The sequence below is a fragment of the Micromesistius poutassou genome (assembly GCF_964030765.1).
Source record: "Micromesistius poutassou genome assembly, chromosome: 5".
NCBI classification, from domain to species: Eukaryota; Metazoa; Chordata; class Actinopteri; order Gadiformes; family Gadidae; genus Micromesistius; species Micromesistius poutassou.
In genome coordinates this window covers 12,713,364-12,732,270 of record NC_140275.1, presented here as the reverse complement: position 1 = coordinate 12,732,270, position 18,907 = coordinate 12,713,364, and the positions used below count along the sequence as shown (strand labels likewise).

Below are 18,907 nucleotides of genomic sequence, written 5' to 3'. Positions count from 1 at the left end.
CAGCTGAGTGCTGTCTATGCCCTGTCCGTAACACATGCGACCGCAATGCGGTTGAATAACCACGTCAAAGTAATTTGTACTTCCTTAAAATTATATTTTAGTGACTGTGAATAGTTTGTCACAGACTCAACATTTGAAGACACATCCTTTATTGTGGTCGAGTAGTGTGTAATAAAAAGTTGTGATTTTGTCAATATCTCTTATGTGGCCACATAACATTTGAGGCTGATAATTTGAAGCTTATTTAAGGGTCAAACAGATGACAACAGCACATGGACTTGTTTACTGCATGAATCCCAAATAAAGAGGCGCAGACAACACATGGGCAGAGCCGACAAAGACTGCTCAAAGAAAGAGAACTTACTCTAGTACAGTCAAAGACCAGACTAATGCCAGACTTGGACGGAATACGATTGCAGAAGGAGACACAAGCACCTTGACTGAGGACAGGGAAAACAAACCCGCAGGAGCCTCCTAACTTTCTCTCTCTCTCTCTCTCTCTCTCTCTCTCTCTCTCTCTCTCTCTCTCTCTCTCTCTCTCTCTCTCTCTCTCTCTCTCTCTCTCTCTCTCTTTCGTCATCCCCTTTATCTATTGTTCTCTCCTCTGTGCAACAATGAAACAATCTGAATCCATGCCGCCTCACTCGTCCCTATCGTCTCATCTTCCCTCCCTTTGTAACGGCCCCCTTGGCCTCACCTTTTGTAATGTTTCTCGTCATTTGAAAAAGCGAAGCACCAGCATATTGAAAACAGTTGCCGGTAATATATACAATCAAGCAAACGGGAACAGAAGGCATCTTGAGTGCATCACAGACATGCTTTAAAGCTCGCAGGCTTACAAAACAATCTGTAGAATGACAATAGAAATACACACGTTGACCAGATGGCTTGACTCAGAGCTAGGGAAGCTAGTGGGGGAGGTCACTGTGAATGTCTGTTTGTGATGCTTGTGTGGAGGACACTTATCTTCTCCACACTTAGCTTAGCTCCTTTTAGAACTTTTAGGTGGTTTGCGGTTCGGTGAATGCAGAATGACCAGCCACCATTCTAAATCAATGGCATTTAATCGTGGGATTACAAAGCCGGTGACTGTTTTCTGTTCGGTTAGGACATCAGTTGCCGGTTCATCGACATAAAGGGTATTTCCCAAGGTCCTAGTTTACAATTCTATAGTGTTAAGTTATTAAGGATTAAATATAAACAAGATTCGGCCTTTGACATGTGCAAGGCGGCTAAATATGGATTGTTTCCGTTGCTGCTTGTAAAGTATACTAATGCTCCATAGAAGGCAAATATACACCCTCAATATGGTGGTGTAGAAGCCAAAGGGTGACAGTGTGCACTGCGTCCATATTCTTTTGTTTATATGACCGCAAGGTGTTGAATGGAAAGACAGGGCAGCTGGCGCACGCTAGCATCCAGGATGGAACCTAACGTGTCTTTATTTGATTAGCTATAGAAACAACCCGCTGATGACCCGAGCTGCTCGTGGTGTGTGGTCTCCACGCTGGAGAGACGCTCACTTTCAGCCAGCACAAACAAAACCCACAGAGAGTGTTTCACACTCTCAACATACGGCCCCCCTCCGCATCTCGCCTCATCTGAAGACGTCACAATGATGTCATCATAGAAACACAACACGTCAGCATCACGTTTAGTTCAGGAGGTCACATAAGATAACATTCAAAAAGCCTTTATTGACTCCAGAAGGAAAACTCAGGTGTTCACTGTATCATAAAAGTACAGTGCAAATGAAACAAGCAATATATGTGTATATAGGTAGATAGGTATATACATCAACACCTCGATAAACCATACATTGAATAAAATAAAAAAATAACAAAATTGGTAGTATGTAAAACATGTCATACATAAACATGTTATAATATAACATTTTATATAATATGTTATAATATAATACATATAATATGTTATATGTAATAAATATTGAGATAATGTTGTAAATGTTAACACATCCTAATACTCAATTGTCAAAAAATAAATAAAGAGTCAACAGATATTGAAATGGCATGACATTTTTTATCATGTCATTTGGACTTTCACACCACTATGTTATCGATATTAATCCCCTAGACATTTGTTGAGTACTTGCGGTGGCAGCATGTATGCGTAATATCGCCTCTGCTTTTTAACTTCCAAGTTCTCCTTCTTATCGCAGAACCACATCAACATCGATCATCATTTTAGACACGTTTGGCATCTTTGTCCCTCTGCTTCTCTCTTATCTCTTTCTCTCTCGCTCTCTCTCTCTCGCTCTCTCTCTCTCTCTGTGTGTAATGAACTCTTTTGTGCTCCACGGTGGGCTAACACAAATTCCAATTAGGAGGCAGAGCATCGACCAGGGGAGGTGAGCTGTTTGTTTGATCGTGTTCAAACTAGAAATGGCTTTTAGGATTGTGTGTATTCACATTGTTTTGTTCCAGTTTAAATTTGTTTCACTTGTTATTAAGCCAGAGACAGGATAGTGGCTAGCCTGTCTGAATGATAATGGAGCGGAGGTGGGGCGAGGAAGAGAAGATGGAAGGAAGTCACAAGCCGGATGCAAAATGCGGGTCGCTTCTTGTGTTGAATTGCAGAAGTGACTCAGATCACTCTGCAGTGTTCGGATCACAGTATGTCTGCAGTGTTTGGATCACAGACTCGCGCATAGTTTGATCGATGCACAATGGATTGCGTGAGGCGGGCTGAACTCCCTTTTCTTCCGGATGTGATCTGGAGAGACACCAGCATCCATCATCCTTCCATTCATCTGTGGCTGCATCCATATTCATGCTACGTGTCGCTGGCTTCCTGTTTAGTAACTTAGACGGAATAAAGTGTGTGTTGGGAATGGGATGAGGGAAGGGATGCTCTCTGCCACTCTCATTGTCCCGCACACACACACACACACTTGCACACACACACTCGCACACACACTCACACAGACACAAGCACATAACACACCGCACCCCATTAAACTAGTGCAATGCATAAATCAGGTCAGAGGAGAAATTGCCACTATATTTAAACTAACTCTGGCTGTGAGTCATCCATGCACCCCTCATTTTTACCTTTCCTTGCCTTTCCTATCTTCATCATCCACATCATCACTCTCAGGCATCCTCTTACCTGGCCTTAGCCCTCCTTTTATCTACACCCACCGGGGAATGACGGCAACTTAGTTCAGAGGCAGAGAGGAGGAGAAAGAGAGATAGGGGGCAGGGAGGAAGAGAAAAGAGAGAGAGGAGGGGAGAGAGATAAGGAGAGTGAGAAGGAGAGTGGGGAGGAGGGCAGAGGACCCATAATATTTCATTTTGATGAGAATATTTCTCACAGCTCTGAGTTCAGGGCAGCCCTATAGCTCACTAGAGTGTGTCATCACCACAGCAGCCAAGTTATAACAACGCACACACACGCACGCACACACACACACACACACATGCACATGTACACGCACACACACACACATGCAGACACACACACACACACACACACACACACACACACACACACACACACACACACACACATGCACACACACACACACACACACACACATGCAGACACACACGACACTGCAGGCCCTGCAAAGAGCCTGTGTGCGTGCGTGCCTGTGTGCATGTGCATGTGTGTCGAGGAGCAGTCTTGGGTGGTGCTGGTGGTGGTGGTGGGTACCCCAGTGTTTAATCACACCATATTTAACACCACCTTCCAGCCAAACGCAGCACTCCGTCTGGATACCAGAGCAGTTAGTGGATGATGTGTTTAATAAAATCCATCGTTATGGTCCCTCTGGAGCCACTCAGCAGCCCCAGCCTCTTTCAGGCCATTTTCTGGGGGACTGTTTGGCACCCTTAGGGTGTGAGGGGGGAGGGGGTGGGGGCAAGGAAGGGAGCTGGTAATCACAACATTACATTTTTCTCTGGAGTGCATCCCTGTTCTTTTCCCCAAGAGGGGAATGTCTCTCTCTTATCCCCCGTCCCCAGCTTGGCCCCCCCAGTGGCGCGGACCAGCGGGTGGTGGTGCGTGAACCCTTGGGGGGCCGCGTGTACCGCAGCCTCAGTACATTCACACCTACTTAGTGAGGGTACTGGTGATAGGCAGTGAGTTTGCCCTGGATTAACAAACGGGGGATTTGTTGGTGGAAATGTTTACGTTTTTTTTTTCTCTCCGAGTTGTTTTGAATTACTTTGTGTTTGCTTATTTGGATGATTTTTGCGTGGGGTTTGCATGAGGGGAGGAAAATAATATGAGGAGTTATTGGTCTCCTCAGGGTGTAGAACTCTTTCTGTCGGGGGCAAAACGCTTTTGTTGATTTCTTTGAGTGCATGAATCTGTCAAACCGCACACTCACTATTTGTTAACCTTCGGGACAGTAAACATGTTTGCCTCTGTGTGTCAACGGCAACGTTGTGAAGCTAAGGAGATGCACACTGACATTCATGTCTATCTCTCTCTCTCTCTCTCTCTCTCTCTCTCTCTCTCTCTCTCTCTCTCTCTCTCTCTCTCTCTCTCTCTCTCTCTCTGTCTCTCGCCCTACAGTGCCTGGCAACCTCGGCTGCTTCAAAGACAGCGGTGACCCACCCACCCTGTCAGGCACCAGCGAGACCTCCAACAAACTCACCATCCAGAACTGCATTAGCTTCTGCAGGAAGCAACGCTACAAGGTAGGATCTCCCACGCGCTTTAGGTTTGAAGTTTGAGTTTCAGACTTTGACAAATAAAACAACAAATAAACAAATAAAATTGCAGCAACAAAGTTCTGATGTGAGACCGTTTACTAATCTCCATGAGGTAACATGACACATCAGTGAATGCAGTTACCCGTACAGCACTTTCTCTACTAACCCATACCCGCTCATTAGAATAATTCCACTCATTGTTTTCTTTCTTACTCTATTATCTATATGATTGTTGATTTTCTCAGCATATCATATTCAGGCAAATCTTAGGCATGACAATGAATGAGCAAACTGAATCAGTTTTCATTTGTCAGTGTAAAATAAAAGCCCCATTCGAACGTTGATATTCTAATCAGTGTTCCAGTGACCCCTCCTCCCCCCTCGCCCCTCCTCCGTCTAACTTCCTGTTTGCAAACGGAACGAACCGCCAAACAATCACAAGTGACAGCTGGAAATGGGCAATTATTAGCCCCATGGGTTATGACTCTCCCTCTGTTCTCTCTCTTTCCCTCTCGCTTGCTCTGGCTAAGACTCTCGCTCTTTCTCTCTCTCTCCCCCTCTCTCTAGCTCTCTTTCTTTCTCCCTCTTTTCCTCTCTTTCTTCTTCCCGTTAACTTTCTTCCTCCCCTCCCTCCCGCCCTCCCTCCCATGCTTCCCCCCAAACTCTGTCGTCTGCCAAAACCGTTGTAACACGGGCTATAACCAGTCCCAGGTGTTCCTCTTCTGTCCCTTTACATCCGGCTGAGCAACGATCCCCCCCCCCCCACCCCCAAACACACACACACACACACTCGACCACACTCCCCCCCCACCCCCCTGTGAGACAGACCTCGGCCATGACAAAGAAGTGCTGAAGAAACACCCCTCCCTTTCCAGACGCCATCATCAGTCACATTCCCAATGGTGTGTGTGTGTGTGTGTGTGTGTGTCTGTGTGTGTGTGTGTGTGTTTGTGTGTGTGTGTGACAGGATGTCTCAGAAGATATGCATCGTGTGTGCGTCTGCAGTGGGGGTGTATTGCGGTGTGGGTAACGGGGCTCTGATGAGAGGGGCAGAGGCGACGGTCGCCACGACAACACGCGGTGTTGTGGCGTGAATACTTTTTTCGCCGCTTTTTGAGTCGTTTCCGATTGTGAGTCAGAGGAAGCGTCCTCCGCCCAAAACACACCCGCTGTTATCTTCAATAAAGGGATTATGATGGTGTGGTGTCCCCCCCCCCCCTCCATACCCCACAAAGCTCCACACAATAATCACAATAAGGCGGCGGGGACACGAGCCGGCTCGGCCCGGACGGCCCGGACGCTGCCTCCATAAATTCCTGTGCCATGAGAAAAGGCCGGCAGTGGGAAATGATGCAGTACCTTCGCTTGTGAATTCATTTAGTGGCAAGAAAATTGCACAATGGTGAGCTTTTGACTCGAGGGGGGGGGGGGACGGGGGGACGGGGGGACAATAGGGCTTTTGAGTGTGACGGGCAGGGTCGAGATATGTGAGGTTTGCTGCTCACATTCCTGGACTCATTCCTTCATTTTGATTGTGTCTGGAGTCAATGTGTGGTTTCCGTTGGAGTGGACAGATTAACACTGTTCCTGAAGTGCGCACCACTTCACGTTCAGCATTCAATGGTGGGTCATAATTCTTATTAACGACACCGTTGTTGTTCTTTCTTACAACATGAGAATGTGGCAATTGTTTGAAACGTTAAGACCCAAAACAATTCAACTAAAAACTTTTGAAAATGTGGAACAAATGCACATTACAAAATATGTTGTAGTATGAACATGTACCACATTTTGGGTCGGGCTATCCATAGAAACACGATTCAAGACGATTCAAGACGATTCATATGCATCATCCAGTATTTCTTCTGATGATCATCGTTGTGATCTTGGATGTTTGTTTGTAACTCCCATCGTTGATTGCACAATGGCGGCGTTGCATGTGAAGACGGATCTTGAATGGACGAGGGACTGATTTGCATATCGCCCCTTTCATGTGCTCCACAGCTGGCGGGAATGGAGTCGGGTTACGCCTGTTTCTGTGGCAATGAGCTGGACCTGCGGGACCACGTCGAGGCACCGAGCATGGAGTGCAACCACGTGTGTTTCGGGGACCACACCCAGCCCTGTGGTGGGGACGGATGGGTGATCATCTTCGACAGTGAGTTGTTTTTTCCTCTACTTTTGGGTTCTCTGAGATTTTGACCAGATGAAAGGATTTTGGTTACTTTCTTTGTAGGGTTTGGGTTTTTTTGTGTTTCCACATCTGTTGAGATGATTGCACAGTGAAAGCTTTGTAGCGTTTCAGTCGTTCATATTATATCTGGATCCATTGGGATTTGAAGTGGCTGTAACGCATTGAACCACACCATGTACATCATACTACTGAACTTAACCCTAACCCTAACCCTAAGCCTAACCCCATGTCAAAAATAAATTGCGAGTTTAAATGAATAGCGAGAGTGCAAATACTTCGACTGTTATCGACGCATTCCAATATACTCTTATCCTAGACTTTTCCGCCTCAAATAAAAAAATGTATATTTGAAATCAACTTTGAATTAATAATAGCAATAGAGCAGTAGGAATAACTCAGAATTTTTTGGATTTCACAAACCAATAAAGTGTTCACTGTTAAGGGATACACACAGGATGCACAGTTTACATCTGAAACGTTCTCTCCAGCAGTAGGCAGAAGGCTGAAGTTGTGGGATTGCACAACCTCCATCATGTTCACAGCTAAATCACAGCTAAACAATTGCACAAGTTGCAGTCACATGTTTCAGGTCACACGTCCTCCAAAAGTACCCTCAAAGTTCTGTTGTTAAAACGTCGCCATTCCCCCCCCCCCACCACCTCTACAGCCCGGGTGGGGTCCTGCGGCGGGAACTACACCTCCTCCTCGGACGTCATCTACTCCCCGGACTTCCCCGACAAGTACGCGTCGGGCCGCGTGTGCTACTGGACCATCCACGTGCCCGGCGCCGCAGCCCTCCTCTTCAACTTCACCTTCTTCGACATCTCCGACCAGACGGACATGGTGGAGCTGCTGGACGGCCACAGCAACCGGGTGCTGGCGCGCTTCGACGGGCGCCACCCGCCACGGGAGCTGCTCAACGTCACCGCCGACTACGTCATCCTGTACTTCTACTCCGACCGCACCAACCGGGCCCAGGGATTCGCCCTGCTCTACCAAGGTTAGCCAATCACACACACCGGCCAATCGCACGCACTTCAACCCCCAGCTGTGCCCTGACAGACCTCTTTTTCTGATTGGTTGGAGGTACGCCAGATAGAGGATTTTTTTTTTTTGCGTGGTGAAATGTTGAGCTGCAAGCTGTTGCTTGTGTTTTAGGAATTGGTCTTACTAAGAAGAGAGTAGAGGATTTTTTAATATATGTTAAATAATACATTTTTGTAATAGAATCATCTTGCACAGAAGTAATGCTGTAAAGACGTAAATATTAGGAGGGTGATAAGTTTTGATAGCTTCAAATTATGTGAATGCCCATAAGTAAAATATCAATGACAATTTAAAAAGCTATCTTACTATTGTTGTAAGCACCACCAACTAAACTAATAGTTGTACTTGAAGACAACTTGTTCCCAAGTCCTCGTTCTCCCCGTCATAATTCAGTGCCACTTCCTTCACCCCGTTTCTGGTTCTGCTGCAAGCAATATTGTAAGAGGTCAAAGTTCGACCTCAGAAGATGGGCAGAGAACTCTCTCCTGCGCCGAGAGGATATTTATGGAGCCCCCTAAACAGTCACGTACGTGAGAAAATGGGTCTGGCAATCCACAAACATAGTCAAAAGAACAGGTTATATCACAAAGAAATTGGTATTTGGGGGGATTCTGACTTGGCGACAGATGAGAAAACATTGGATGAATTCTGCGAAGAGAGACACACTTCTTCCAGCCCACAGGGGACATTTATTTTGCAACAACAGAGAAACAATCCCAGGCAATCAATCACATCCCTGCACATTCAAATTCAAATTGTACAGCTGGTTACAGCAGATCATTAAACCAACTGACAACAGCGGCTTCAGAAGACCTCCGCAGTCTCTCAGTGGAGCAGGGCCTCAGCAGTACAAATAAGTACGATTGTCCATCTGCTGATCAAATGTTCAGTCTTTAGAAGTGTTTTGAAGAGGATGACTTTGACAGTGGCCGGCGCGGTGTGCCGCTTCCTTGTCATCCTCTTCTTGAGGATGTATCCTCATGGGTCCAGCTGGAGGCCAACAATCAAACCAGCTTCTTCAATAAGCTTTTGTTAACGCTGTCCCTGTCATCAGCAGTGGTAGGCCTGGTATTGATGTTCCCTTCCCAGTTCAGTTTGTTGACAATACAGACACCCGATAAAGATACTAATAAAGTAGAAGTAGGCAAAGGATATTCCGACCAACGCGGTGTTCATCTTGATCGTTAAACAATATTCTTATTGAGGGGCAGGATAGTGCAGTGACTAGCCTGTTTCTGGGTTCATGATCCCCAATGTCTGGAACCTACTTTTCGGAGCAAGGTGGAGCTTAGACCTTACCTGCTCTGTCATGGATCTGAGATCACTGTTCGATGTTTTTAATCAAGGCTACATCCCTAAATAGTGAAATGAGAAGTAATATAATCGTGTCAACTAACGCTCACATACTTACTCACCTAGCTCTGATGGGCCAAGAGACCGACGTGCTCGAGGAGGCAGAGCGGGAAGAGGAGGGCGACCAGGCCACCAGCCAGGCCACGCCCCCGCTGGACGCCACCGAAAAGTCCAACGGTTCATCCAACGGCCGCTCCTCTCAGATCATGTACGTGATCACGACCAGTCCTGACAAGCCGGAGCACAACATGCCAGGTCAGTGGGAGGGACCCAGCAAGACCAGCGGCCATCATGCTAGTATGTCCCCCTCCTCGCCGATATGATATACCTCTACCTCCTCCTCTATCCTACCTCTACCTCCTCCTCCCTTCCTCTCTCCTGCCTCTACCGTCTAGCTCCTTCCCTCCTCTCTCCTGCCTCTACCTCTACCTCCTCCTCCCTTCCTCTCTCCTGCCTCTACCGTCTATCTCCTCCCCTCCTCTCGCCTGCCTCTACCTCTACCTCCTCCTCCCTTCCCCTCTCCTGCCTCTACTGTCTAGCTCCTCGCCTGCCTCTACTGTCTATCTCCTCCCCTCCTCTCGCCTGCCTCTACCTCTACCTCTTCCTCCCTTCCCCTCTCCTGCCTCTACTGTCTATCTCCTCCCCTCCTCTCTCCTGCCTATATACTATATACATTTATACTGAATTAATTATATTGTGGAGTATCGCTCTCACTGGATGCTTTTAATATGGTTACTTTTGCGTTACTTATATTAAAATAACTGTTCCCTAATAACTGAACATTCATTCTTATGAACTCTTTCGACTTTATCAGTCATGACTTTCGCTGACAGCTCATGCCCCGACCTTGAGGGTGTATTGACATATTCTATGCTATTTTCTTCTATTGACAAACGTTTTGAAGTTCTTCATGTTCTTCTACTGTACCGAGAGTAGAGTATGTTGCCCATGGTTACATCAACAATGTTAATACATACTAGCTTATTGATCTGGCTTAACAATAACAAAAGAGTAGGGAGCTAACTATTCCTATTCCTATTTATTCTGTCAGCCTCTGTCTCATTTGTTGGTGGGTTTGTATGTACTGACGGATGGCATTTTCCATCTGCTAGTGTGGACCATCTACGCCCTGGCAGCGCTTCTCACGCTGACTGTCATAGCCATGGTCGCTAAGCTACTGCTGCATATCACAGTCAAGTAAGTATTCATGGCAGACACTTTAACAATAATACTAAACTTAAGGAATTTTTGGATAAGATAACACTTTATTATTCATGTGAGGGAAATGTGGGTGTTGGAGCAGAAAATTACATTAAATAAAAACAAAATAAATATGGAACCGGCTGGCTGCCTGGGTTGAGGAGCGTAGTAGAATACAGAATAGAAGAAAATCGAAGAAAAAAACGATATATTTACAAATTAATGAGCTCTTGTCTGGTTGCATTGATGGGATGATAATAAAGTAACACTAGATATAAATAAGGAATATGTTTACATTCAGGAACGAAAAAAGTGTCCAGTGTGCAAAAATTAAGAGCCACTGTGCACGAAAAAAGTGAACTCAAGTCCCAGATTCTTATTCTCTCCTCTCGTCCCAGGGCCCCCAACATCCCCACGGTGAGCGGCTCGGACAGCTGCAGCCAGAGTACAGCGTCCACGGAGCCCTGGATCATCCTCTACCGACCGTCCACCATCTCCCTCTTCAAGAAGAAGCTGAAGAACCACCACGGGGACCTCAGCCCCCTGGTGGGCAACTAGGAGCACTGCGCCCCTCACCGCTAACACCACTACTGTGTACCACCAACACCACCACCACCACGGCTGTCAGGCGCCTCGCCCTCAAGAACAACAACAGAAACTCTACTAAGAGGGTAGAGGGGAACTAGGGGAGGAGAGGGGGCGCTAAGCTAACATGCTAAGGACTGGCCCGAGTGGCTAACGACATCTGATGACTTAGTGACTGCTTCTACTAAAAAAAGAGGGTTGCAGAGTGCTGGGAAGCCCCTCCGCATCCCCCACCACCCCGTTCCCCGTCCCCCATTCCCCCCCACCCCCAGACCCTGCACCGGCGAAGAAGGGATCGGCAGGGCTGCCAGAGAGTGTGTGGTGTGGGAGAGAGGACAGCAGCATGTTCAGGGGGGCCGATCTACTGCTCCCGAGAAAGACTGAGGAAGGGCGACCCGTCGTAGAGCGCAGTAATGTGCTCTGGCTACCGGAGGTTCCATTACCATTGCCCAGGGACATCCTCACCATCACCAGAGTCTGAGGACATATGGGTTACCTCGACCACCAAACCTGGGGGGGGGGGGGTGGGGGGGGGGGGCAAGCTCGCTGTGAGTGGCAGGTGACTCCACTGTCCACAGCTGCTGTGTGAGTGAACAGCAAAGAGCCGCTCTTTGGAGAGCGATGGATTCCCGTAGAGCGATGGGAACTGTTGTCTTCGTTGAATATCAAGCAGTGGAGGAAGAAAATGAATATGGACTTTCAACATCTGCTCTACCATGCACACACACACACACACATACTCATACACAAACACACACATACACACACACAGACGTTTTTTCACACACACACACACACACACACACACACACACACACACACACACACACACACACACACACACACACACACACACACACATACACACGCACCTGTGTAAAAACACTGACCAAAACTTACTAACAGCCAAAAATATGATCCATCCCATTCAAAGAAATGTTAATTCAGGCACTTATTGGGTGCAATTTATCTGGAGTTCATCTATGAGACATTGTAGATTATCTGCCAAGGGAATAACAGGTTTGGAAGTACAAAAAGGGTTAAAGCAACCACGGCACAAATCCTTGAATCCAACTGAAATGATCAAGAGGCATGAGAGAGATAGAGCAACAGGGAGACAGAGAAATGTATCTACTTCCTAAAGATATTCCACTGAGGTTTGCTGAAGAAGGGACTGGTTTATGAGAAAATAGACTTTTAAACTGCAGTTTTGTAGAAAACACACGTGATGTTTGATAGGATTTAAAGGAGTTTCTAAGCCTGTGTCAGTTGGTGGGAGTCTTCAGTTGGCAACATGAAGTTCTCCTTAAGGAACACTTTTGCTCTTGTCTCAGATATCTGTCTGATCCTGAGTGTCTTCAAAAATCGTGTTCGCACACACCTTTAAAATCCCAAACTTTTTTATTGAAAGAAAATTCACCTGTTTCTCTGTCGGCATTGTCAATTTGTTTGAGTTACTCAAATCAAGATTATACGGTTCACTAAGGAATGGCACTTTCACAGATGGGTTGTATTCATACTTTACCCCCAAATAACCCAAACAGATCATGCAGGAATTTACTTAGAACTACGCATGGCATTCAGAAACAAAGCCTTGAATTAAAAGACTCATATGTTTTCTCTTATGTTTAGTTGTGGATAGAAACTGGACATCATGTTCACGTTAAAATGTGTTTTGTTTGTTTTGTTTCAGGGCGGGAATATGGGCTACAGGGGTCTGTTATGTAAATTGTTCAAATGATCACATATACACATTCCATTTATTTTTGTCTCTGTGGAACATTTTGTACGTCGACCAAAAAACTGACATTTTCAAATAAGGAAAGGATAGCCAAGTTGGAAAACCATTGTTTATTTCTAAGGCAGCAGAACAATCCATATGTTGACCAATAATTACCTTGTTTCAGTGCATACACTGCTGTCTGAGCACTGTACACACATGTATGTCTGATTCTGATACTGCCATAATAATTGACCTTTCTTTTTTATTGTTAGTTGGTTTCCACCAAACACCATCCAATCACTGTGCAGCAAAGCCTGTCATGGGCCAAAATAATGATGCACTTATATTGCACTTGAGACAAATTGTTACTTCAAATTAAAATCACAATGCGAGTTCAATCCCAAAGTTGGAGAATCAAGTTACCACCATGAAAAGTTTGTCTGACACTGACCTCATGCAATATTTTGTCTGTCTGCTCGGCTGTAATGTAAAGTTAATTACTGCAGGGCAAGATCCTAAGACTCTGGGTTTAGATCAGCCCATGCATAAAGAAACAGAAATGGAGTGGGAGAGAGTGAGATAGAGGTAAGAGACAGAAAGAGATAGAGAGGGGGAGAGAGAGAGAGAGAAAGCAATGGCAAAATGTACGTGCGGTCAAATCAAAGGCAACCTAACTAAATTTGACAGTTAAAATCTAGCAAGCCCATATCCGTTTGGATAGTCTGGTGAATTATGCAAACTCTCATTTTCTGTCCTGTCATCCAGTCAATTGGAAAATCCCACGCTGGCTCTTCAGGGACGGAGGCCAGTGCTTTTTGAGCAACCAGAGACCCTATGGGAAATGATTTGTGTGTGTCAGTGGGTAATGCTTTTGGCAAATTGTAAATAAGTAATAGTGAAAAGTTTAATTTATACAGTAAATTATTGTTATTTTGTATGTGAATGGGATATAAACTATCTTTTGTATAAGTGAAGTATCTTTGTAGTTTTATTTAATGTGACCTTGTTGCAAATTAAACACTGTTTGCATGTTTCTTAAACCTGTACCATTTCACATTATTCCATTCATTCATTTTTCATTTGGTTTATAAATAAAATGAAAGACCTACCTCTATATACCAAATGCTTAACAAATGTTGGCCAGCCATTAATCGCATAACAACAGATGCTCCATATCTACAACAGACGCTCCATTGACAGTTATTGATGGAGAATTAAACTCGCATAAGCATGTATAAGCTGTGAAATCACTGTTACTTCCAATGTTGATTCGCTCAGTTTTGTATTATTTAGTAACATTGTTTAAATGTAAGCTGGATTTAAACTCTGTCGGCTAGGCCTTCTGGAACATAAACATAAACAAGGGTATTTGCTTTTTTAATCCGTAACATTTCTGTCCATAACATTATGTACAGAGCAGTATAACAAGACACTTTGCACTGACTTAAACACTAAAGCCTGCCTAATTAGCACGCCTAATTACACCAACACATGTTCATGTAAACAAACCTACAGGTATATTTAACACACACACACACACACACACACACACACACACACACACACACAGCACACCCTTGCAATTCTCTGGAGCCAAATTCTTATCAGATATGTTCAATCAGTCCCAGACTGTTTGGAGGAGCACAAACACAGAGGGGGGCATCAGACTCCACATTGCCCCCCCCCCCCTCTGAGATGAGGTCAACCAGGCAACCTGCACATTTTACTGCACGGTGGGAACAGCATGGGGCAGCCAGCCCTGCAATTGGAACAACATGACTGAGAAACCCCAAAAACAAGGGAGGATGTGCAATAATCCGAAACATTTGTGATAGTTTAGTGTAATAACAGTATTCGTCAATGAGAGGTATTTCTTTCATCTCCAAGCAGCTATGAAAATGGCAAACCATAGCAAAGCCTGTTGGCTATGCGTCATTGGCTGCGTGCCAGAATTGATGCACAGCGAGGCAAACGCTTTAGTTGGCAAACAATTACAAAGTCCCTTCCAACAGGTCTCCTTGGGTTTGAATTTTGGAACGTTTATGTTGCCAATTTATTTACCAAAAAAGTAAGAATTTCCCTACTTGTTTACCAAGTAGAATATGCGACACATAACGTTTAAAACTCAAGAGCCGACGTGGACTGTGGTCTACGACTGCCCTCTAGCGGTTCATTGATTATAAACATCACAACTGTGGATGCAGTTTTGCTTATGCAAATACTGCAAACAATGGAGAAAGATTGTTAATGATAATATACGCATCTATGAATTTAATGGTGTGCTTAGGGTTTAAATTAATTAATTAAGGCAAACATATTTGAAAACCCAACCAGAGAGCCTCTTTGATAGCCTAGGCCCTATATCATCTTTACATGGCATGGCTGCCTCCCCTTGACCTGCCCATAGAGTTTGTCCGATCAATCACCAGTTCACACAATAAGTTGTGAGTTACTGTAGACAAGAGACAACTACAAATGTCGCACTACTACACACAAAAGAAAGGACTACAAATGTCGCCGTCGCACAGAAATGTCGTCAGCATGACGTTTATTCAGTCATCAGGCAACATGGCAGCCTCCGTCAGACTGCTTGTCCGGAGGGTACCCAGGACTCACAGAAATCTGATCAATACTGGTCGTTTAAGGACGGCAAGTGACTCCGAATCGCTCTCAGGGTGTCGTGTGTTCAGCCATGCCGCTGGAGAGAAAAGCACGCATTTTGGCTTCGAAACGGTGCCGGAGGCAGACAAGGCAAAGAAAGGTAATGCGTAGCCTAACTACTTTACCACTCTGTCCTTTAGGTAAGACCTCAATCTGTGCTTTATGTAGTTGTAGTTCTTTCTATGTGTGTATTTTGTTACCAAATAAGTCTTCTCATCTATGTATGATCTATCTATGAATCCACATGGCTCTCTATATATCCATCTCTCTTAATTTCTCTCGTTCTTGTTTACTCTTTTTTGTTTTCCATCCTCTTCCAGTTGAAATGTGAATTTTATTTTCCATCTTCTTCAAGTTTACCAGGTGTTTGAGAGCGTTGCCCATAACTACGACGTGATGAATGACGCCATGAGTCTAGGAGTCCATCGGCTGTGGAAGGACACGCTGTTGCATGTCATGCACCCGCAGCCCGGCGCGAAGCTACTGGATGTGGCCGGTGGAACAGGTGACACAGTTTTTATTTTATTCTATTTTTATTTTATTAAAACCACCTCCTGTGCTCATCGTTGTTGTCATAATAAGCCAACAAAATAGCCAAGAGGGAATATGCTGCTTGCTGTATTTCTTTAATAAAGACGATCAATGGTGCTATTCTAGTTGATATTGTGTTATCACTCAGCCCTAGTCGTGCAGCCCACTTACTGTCCCCTGATATGCATATGAAGTCGCAGGAAATTGCTGACAAAAGCTTAAGAAATCATAATATCCCTTTTATCAAACCATAATTGTATTTGTCTTAGACGTCCTGTATATAGGCTACGAAGGGACTGCCTAATGATTCATATCCACGTCAAACAAAAATACTAATCACTTTGGGTATAGTAGAGCAATACAGTTAGATTCACCGTTGTATGATATTATTGGATGATAAGTCCACGGCCAGCAAGGTTTGGGAACCACTCCCCTTGTGCCTACTCAGGATTACTCTTACCTCCTTCCTTCCTTCCCTTCTCGTCCCCTAGGAGATATCTCCTTGCGTTTCCTGGACTACGTCCGCTCCCAGCAGGGGAGGCGGCGGCGGCAGGCAGTGCGCTCCATGCAGACGCCGTCGTGGCAGGAGATCTCGGACAAGTACTCGTCGGTGGCGAAGGAGGGCGAGGAACAACGAGACTCGTGTGCCGTGGTCTGCGACATCAACAAGGAGATGCTGAAAGTGGGCAAGCAGAAGGCAGAGAGCATGGGCCTCACTGCTGGTGAGTCCTACAGCGAGCAGACCTGGCAATAGGATGGTAGTGCTACTGGTTTTGGAGGGCAGAAGCTGGTGGTCCGGAAACCATAGAGTTGCTGGTTCCATCCTCCGTGGCTGTTTTTAGTAAATACATGTTATATATTAGTGTATAACTCCTCAGATCTTTAATTTGATTTGTTTGTTTTAACATATTATATATTTGTGTGTGTGTGTCACCAGGACTGTCCTGGGTAACGGGCGATGCCGAGGAGCTGCCATTCGCCGATGACCACTTTGACGTGTACTCCGTGGCATTTGGCATCCGTAATGTCACACACATCGACCAGGTAACCCAGGTCTACAATGAACAGTGTCCGGTCTGTGTGTGTGGGTGTAAACATGGGCAGGTCTGTCCTAGCCCGAGCCCTATGACAGTAACAGTCACACTGTTATCACTTTAGCCTGCATTATAATAATTTGTAAATATCTGCTGCCAGTACGCAGTCGGTCTCCTTGCATTTCTTACAGGTTCTGGGTCCGTGATTCTGAACGTAGTCCGCCAAAATACTCCTAAAGTGACAGATTAGTTAATGCTAGTGACATCTGGGATCTATATTCGGTAAAGGTGATGTGTCATACGAAAGAACATGCATGGGAATGGACTCAACCAGTCTGACATAAATTGAGCAGAAACATAGCGAAAGATGAACCGGACAATCGGTCATATTCCTGATGTGTACTGCCATTTTCAGAGAGGTGCACTTCACTTATGGGCGACGTGACGTAGAGACCTAACGTTCCTTTGCTGAAGTATAATTTAGCCAGAATCTGATTATGTTAATTGAATCCTCCCTGGGCATTTCTATGTAAAGTTACCTCATCGATTCTCTTCTGGTTTGTTGTAGGCACTACAGGAGGCCTGGCGAGTGCTGAAACCTGGGGGAAGGTTCCTGTGCTTGGAGTTCAGCAAGGTGTCCAACCCTGTGTTGGCGAGGTGAGAGAGTAAATGTTACCCCCTTCACAGGCCTCGTTGATGGCCTGCTAATGATGGAATGTCATGCTGGTTGGCCCTTGTAAAGCCAAATAACTGTTTTATATTTGCTTTGCTGGGAAGTGTAGTCTTGGATTGTATTGCAGGTTAATCCTCGTCCACAAAATGCAGGTTTAAGATGAGTCAATCATGAGTCTTCTCTCCACAGTAAAAATGTGTTTGGTCTTCTTCTGCAGACTTTATGACGCGTACAGTTTCCAGATGATCCCAGTCTTGGGAGAGGTGATTGCAGGAGACTGGAAGTCTTACCAGTATCTGGTAGAGAGCATCCGCAAGTTCCCTAACCAGGTGAGTCCCCATTTTCATCTGAGTGACTTTTATACAATTCCTCTTATTTTCAATGCACCTCCTACGTTCAGTGATTATTCCTGTTTTTGTACCCTTTCTCTGCACTCAGAACTTCTTCTTTTTCCTTTTCCTTTTCTTCTTTTTCTTGTTCTTGAATTGTTTCTTGTCCGCTGACACAAAGCTTGCTGTTTGTTGTTTCGGCAGGAAGAGTTCAAAGGGATGATCGAGGAGGCCGGCTTCTACCATGTCAAATATCACAATCTCACTGGGGGCGTGGTAGCAATACACTCAGGCTTCAAGCTGTGAGATGAAGAACTCCTACTGTGGTCCACAGTACTTGACATACACTGGCAAGGGGAGCAGTCTGGCTGCCGGCTGCCCTGACCCGATGGTACCCTCGTGTTTTCGTGGGACCCCCGATTGCTCAGTTCTTAGCACACAGGGGTAGCGGATTTCCTGACATCTTATGAACACTATTTATTGTTTTGGAAAAGTTTTTTTTTTCCGTTGGTCATGGAAAATGTATTTTATTAATGAAGATGCAATAGCAAAATCGATGTCAGATGGATCAATACATGGAGGCAGAAGAATAACATGCACATTTTCCATCAAACCGCTATGAATTAAACATTTATTCCTTGGTCTTTTTCAAATAAATTTGATTAGTTTTGTTCAGATGTTTGTGCTCTTTAAAAAAACAAATGCTTAAGTCAAACGTTCTTGTTGTGTTGCTATGCTATTGTCTACAAAAATTCCAGAATAATGCATCGCAATGCATTGAATTGCTACTTAAAGCTGCAAGACGCCCCAGCACATGGATAGGATATTCTCACAGAATAAGTACAAGATAAAATGCGGATTCATTGTGGGTTTTGTGTAAAGTGAATTCACCATT

General features: G+C 45.1%; 2 protein-coding genes across 2 annotated transcripts in view; both read left to right on the top strand.

Moving 5' to 3' along the window:
* kremen1 (kringle containing transmembrane protein 1) overlaps positions 1-11,034 on the top strand; it is a gene marked incomplete at its 3' end in the record, with an annotated part of 39,930 nt that extends 28,896 nt beyond the window's left edge. The window contains exons 4-9 of the mRNA XM_084468804.1: positions 4,543-4,667; positions 6,687-6,840; positions 7,544-7,876; positions 9,343-9,573; positions 10,389-10,473; positions 10,875-11,034. Coding sequence (XP_084324930.1) covers positions 4,543-4,667; positions 6,687-6,840; positions 7,544-7,876; positions 9,343-9,573; positions 10,389-10,473; positions 10,875-11,034 — 1,088 coding nt within the window. The remainder of the gene's footprint in view (positions 1-4,542; positions 4,668-6,686; positions 6,841-7,543; positions 7,877-9,342; positions 9,574-10,388; positions 10,474-10,874) is intronic.
* A 4,261-nt stretch (positions 11,035-15,295) lies between these two features.
* On the top strand, positions 15,296-18,671 carry coq5 (coenzyme Q5, methyltransferase; the record flags this gene model as incomplete). Its single annotated transcript, XM_084468567.1, has 7 exons — positions 15,296-15,545; positions 15,801-15,950; positions 16,468-16,698; positions 16,914-17,020; positions 17,579-17,667; positions 17,901-18,012; positions 18,217-18,671. The coding sequence occupies 7 exons, from the start codon at positions 15,296-15,298 to the stop codon at positions 18,316-18,318; spliced, it is 1,041 nt and encodes a 346-aa protein (XP_084324693.1). The 3' UTR covers positions 18,319-18,671.
* Positions 18,672-18,907: the final 236 nt, after the last annotated feature.